This window comes from Phanerochaete carnosa (assembly GCF_000300595.1).
Source record: "Phanerochaete carnosa HHB-10118-sp unplaced genomic scaffold PHACAscaffold_1008, whole genome shotgun sequence".
Taxonomy (NCBI): domain Eukaryota; kingdom Fungi; phylum Basidiomycota; class Agaricomycetes; order Polyporales; family Phanerochaetaceae; genus Phanerochaete; species Phanerochaete carnosa.
The window spans coordinates 1-2,180 of record NW_006768635.1 but is presented as its reverse complement, the minus strand read 5'-3'; the positions used below and the strand labels follow the sequence as shown (position 1 = coordinate 2,180).

Sequence of the window (2,180 nt, the reverse complement as noted above, 5' to 3'; positions counted from 1 at the left end):
ATACCGAATGCCGAGGCCAGTGGTGAGCCCGCCGAACGTGCCGTATGCCCTGAAGATTATGAATGCTTGTGGGAGAAACAACGTGACGGCGAACGTACTCGAGCGGACCGGGCAGCGCGATGCTGGAATCGTCCCTTACCAGCTTCGCGCGCGCTTTGGCGCTGAAACCTTCGGAAAACCATTTATCGAAAGCGATGAGCTCTTGAGCGAATTTGCGTCGTTCTGCTTCGTACTGTGGCACATAAATCATGGATTTATAATCAGAGAGCAAACTATAAGGTGCGTACGGTGTCAAGCGGTGCCATCGGACTCCAACCTTTGACAACGTAAGCGAGCTTCCACGCTGAACGAGGGCGAGACAGTTTCAGCCATTTGAGGACACAGTCTATCACTTGAACTTACCGAGGTTGTGCCCATCATTTATGGAAACGTTCATGCCTTGTCCGCCCTTTGGCAAGTGGGTATGGCAGGCGTCGCCTACAATGAATGCTCTCCCCTGATCACAGAATCTGGCTGCAACCCGTTGGCCAACTGACACGATCATGCAGAAAACGGCCATACAGTGAGCATGCTTCCAAGTTTCCGGAGGCAAAACGGACGCACTGATATAAGCAGTGTACCACTCAACCTTGTCAGGCGTAGTTTCAAAGGTGTACGGCTTGAATGCACGCTTGGAGATGTCAAGCAGCTTATCTGCAGTGATCTTGCTGGTATCCGGTCGTCCGCGCTCATCTTGTTCGAATTCATTGGCAACGCCGAGCTCGACGTATACTCTGACTTTATTGTCCTCGCGAGGAATAAGCACGAGGCCAGCATCAGCAGCGTTGACCGTCGCAACGTTCCGCCAGTGGGGGAAGTCGCTTGACGGCAACGGTGTGAAGTCAATTGCTCCCCAAACTCGGTCTAAATATAAAATGTGACAGATTGATTTAATCATAATGCAGCTTCGTGAGCGAGAGTGACCCACCGGTGCTATCGCCCTCCATAGGAATACCAAGCGTATGACGGACCCAAGAGTGCGCCCCATCCGCACCGACAAGGAATCTTGCACGGACCATTTCGAAAGAATGAGTTCCTGGAGCATCTGAGAGATGCTCCAGTACAATCTATCGAATGATGGCTCATCATGCGTGCGTGATAGAGAGAGAGAAAAATAACATACTTTGACGGGGTATGACGCGGGATCCTTCAGCTCGTCTTCAGAAGAAGACAGTTCCAAGCTTGTCGGTCTGCACGGCCGCTCGACTGTCACGCCGGCATCTCCCAGGCCGGACAGGAACAACCCCTCTATGAATCCCTGATGATGGGTTATAGCGTGTTTATGCCGTGCGGTAGGCTCGTTTATCACTGGAAATTTGCCAGTATGCTGACGAATATCATTACTATAATTTACCACTCACTCACAAGCAATAAAAGGATACGATGCGCACCTTGATACCACCGGTAGAAGGGTCATGATTGTAGCTGCTCTGTGGGTACGATAACGATTACCACAATATCACTGTATAATTTGCCGTTCGATACCTACAAATGCGTTCACATGATGACCCCTTCTGAAAAGTTCATTACTAATACCATTGCTCTGCGAGGTTGCGGATCATTTTTACATTTCGAATGACATAGTAAAGACGCACATTGAGAATTTCGATGGTTCAGGGCTGTATTCCGTCTGCATGGCCTACAGAAACTTTCTGTGCTCTGATAAAACCATAAGTACTACGCATCCGAACTGGGTGGGAACATGCCGGATAGCATGCACCCACCTGATATCGACAATTCTGACTTTGACTCCCGCTCTTGCAAGACCGAGCGCGGTGGTAAGACCCGCTGGTCCAGCACCTACGACGAGAACGTCAATGAGGGATTCTGGCGACGCAGAAATCGGAGAATTCATTGCTATCGGCAGATTCAAGTTGAGGCACGGATGTGACAGCCAAAGCAGCTGGGGGCATCCACGTATTATAGCATTGTTATCTGCAAAGCTTGTTTGCGGGACGCTGGTGGAGGCAATGAGAAATACATACAGCATGGTCAAATGGACGTGTGAAACGGTCGCCCAATGCAGGAATGCATCTGATCCCGCGCACGGTAGAGAGCGCGCGGAGGATTCGCTGGTCGTTTGTCGGTCCTTCTAGATAGCGCTTGCTACCTCTATAGGCTGTGTCCGGCTGCACAAAAAC

General features: G+C 50.5%; 1 protein-coding gene across 1 annotated transcript; it reads right to left on the bottom strand.

The window, feature by feature from the left end:
* Positions 1–209: 209 nt before the first annotated feature.
* PHACADRAFT_189263 (uncharacterized protein) lies at positions 210–1,456 on the bottom strand (the record flags this gene model as incomplete). The annotated part of the gene is made up of 7 exons (XM_007403319.1): positions 210–232; positions 288–343; positions 403–531; positions 604–903; positions 968–1,106; positions 1,163–1,347; positions 1,405–1,456. Coding segments are annotated over 7 exons (882 nt in total), but the record flags the coding sequence as incomplete, so codon positions are not given.
* Between the last annotated feature and the right edge of the window lie 724 nt (positions 1,457–2,180).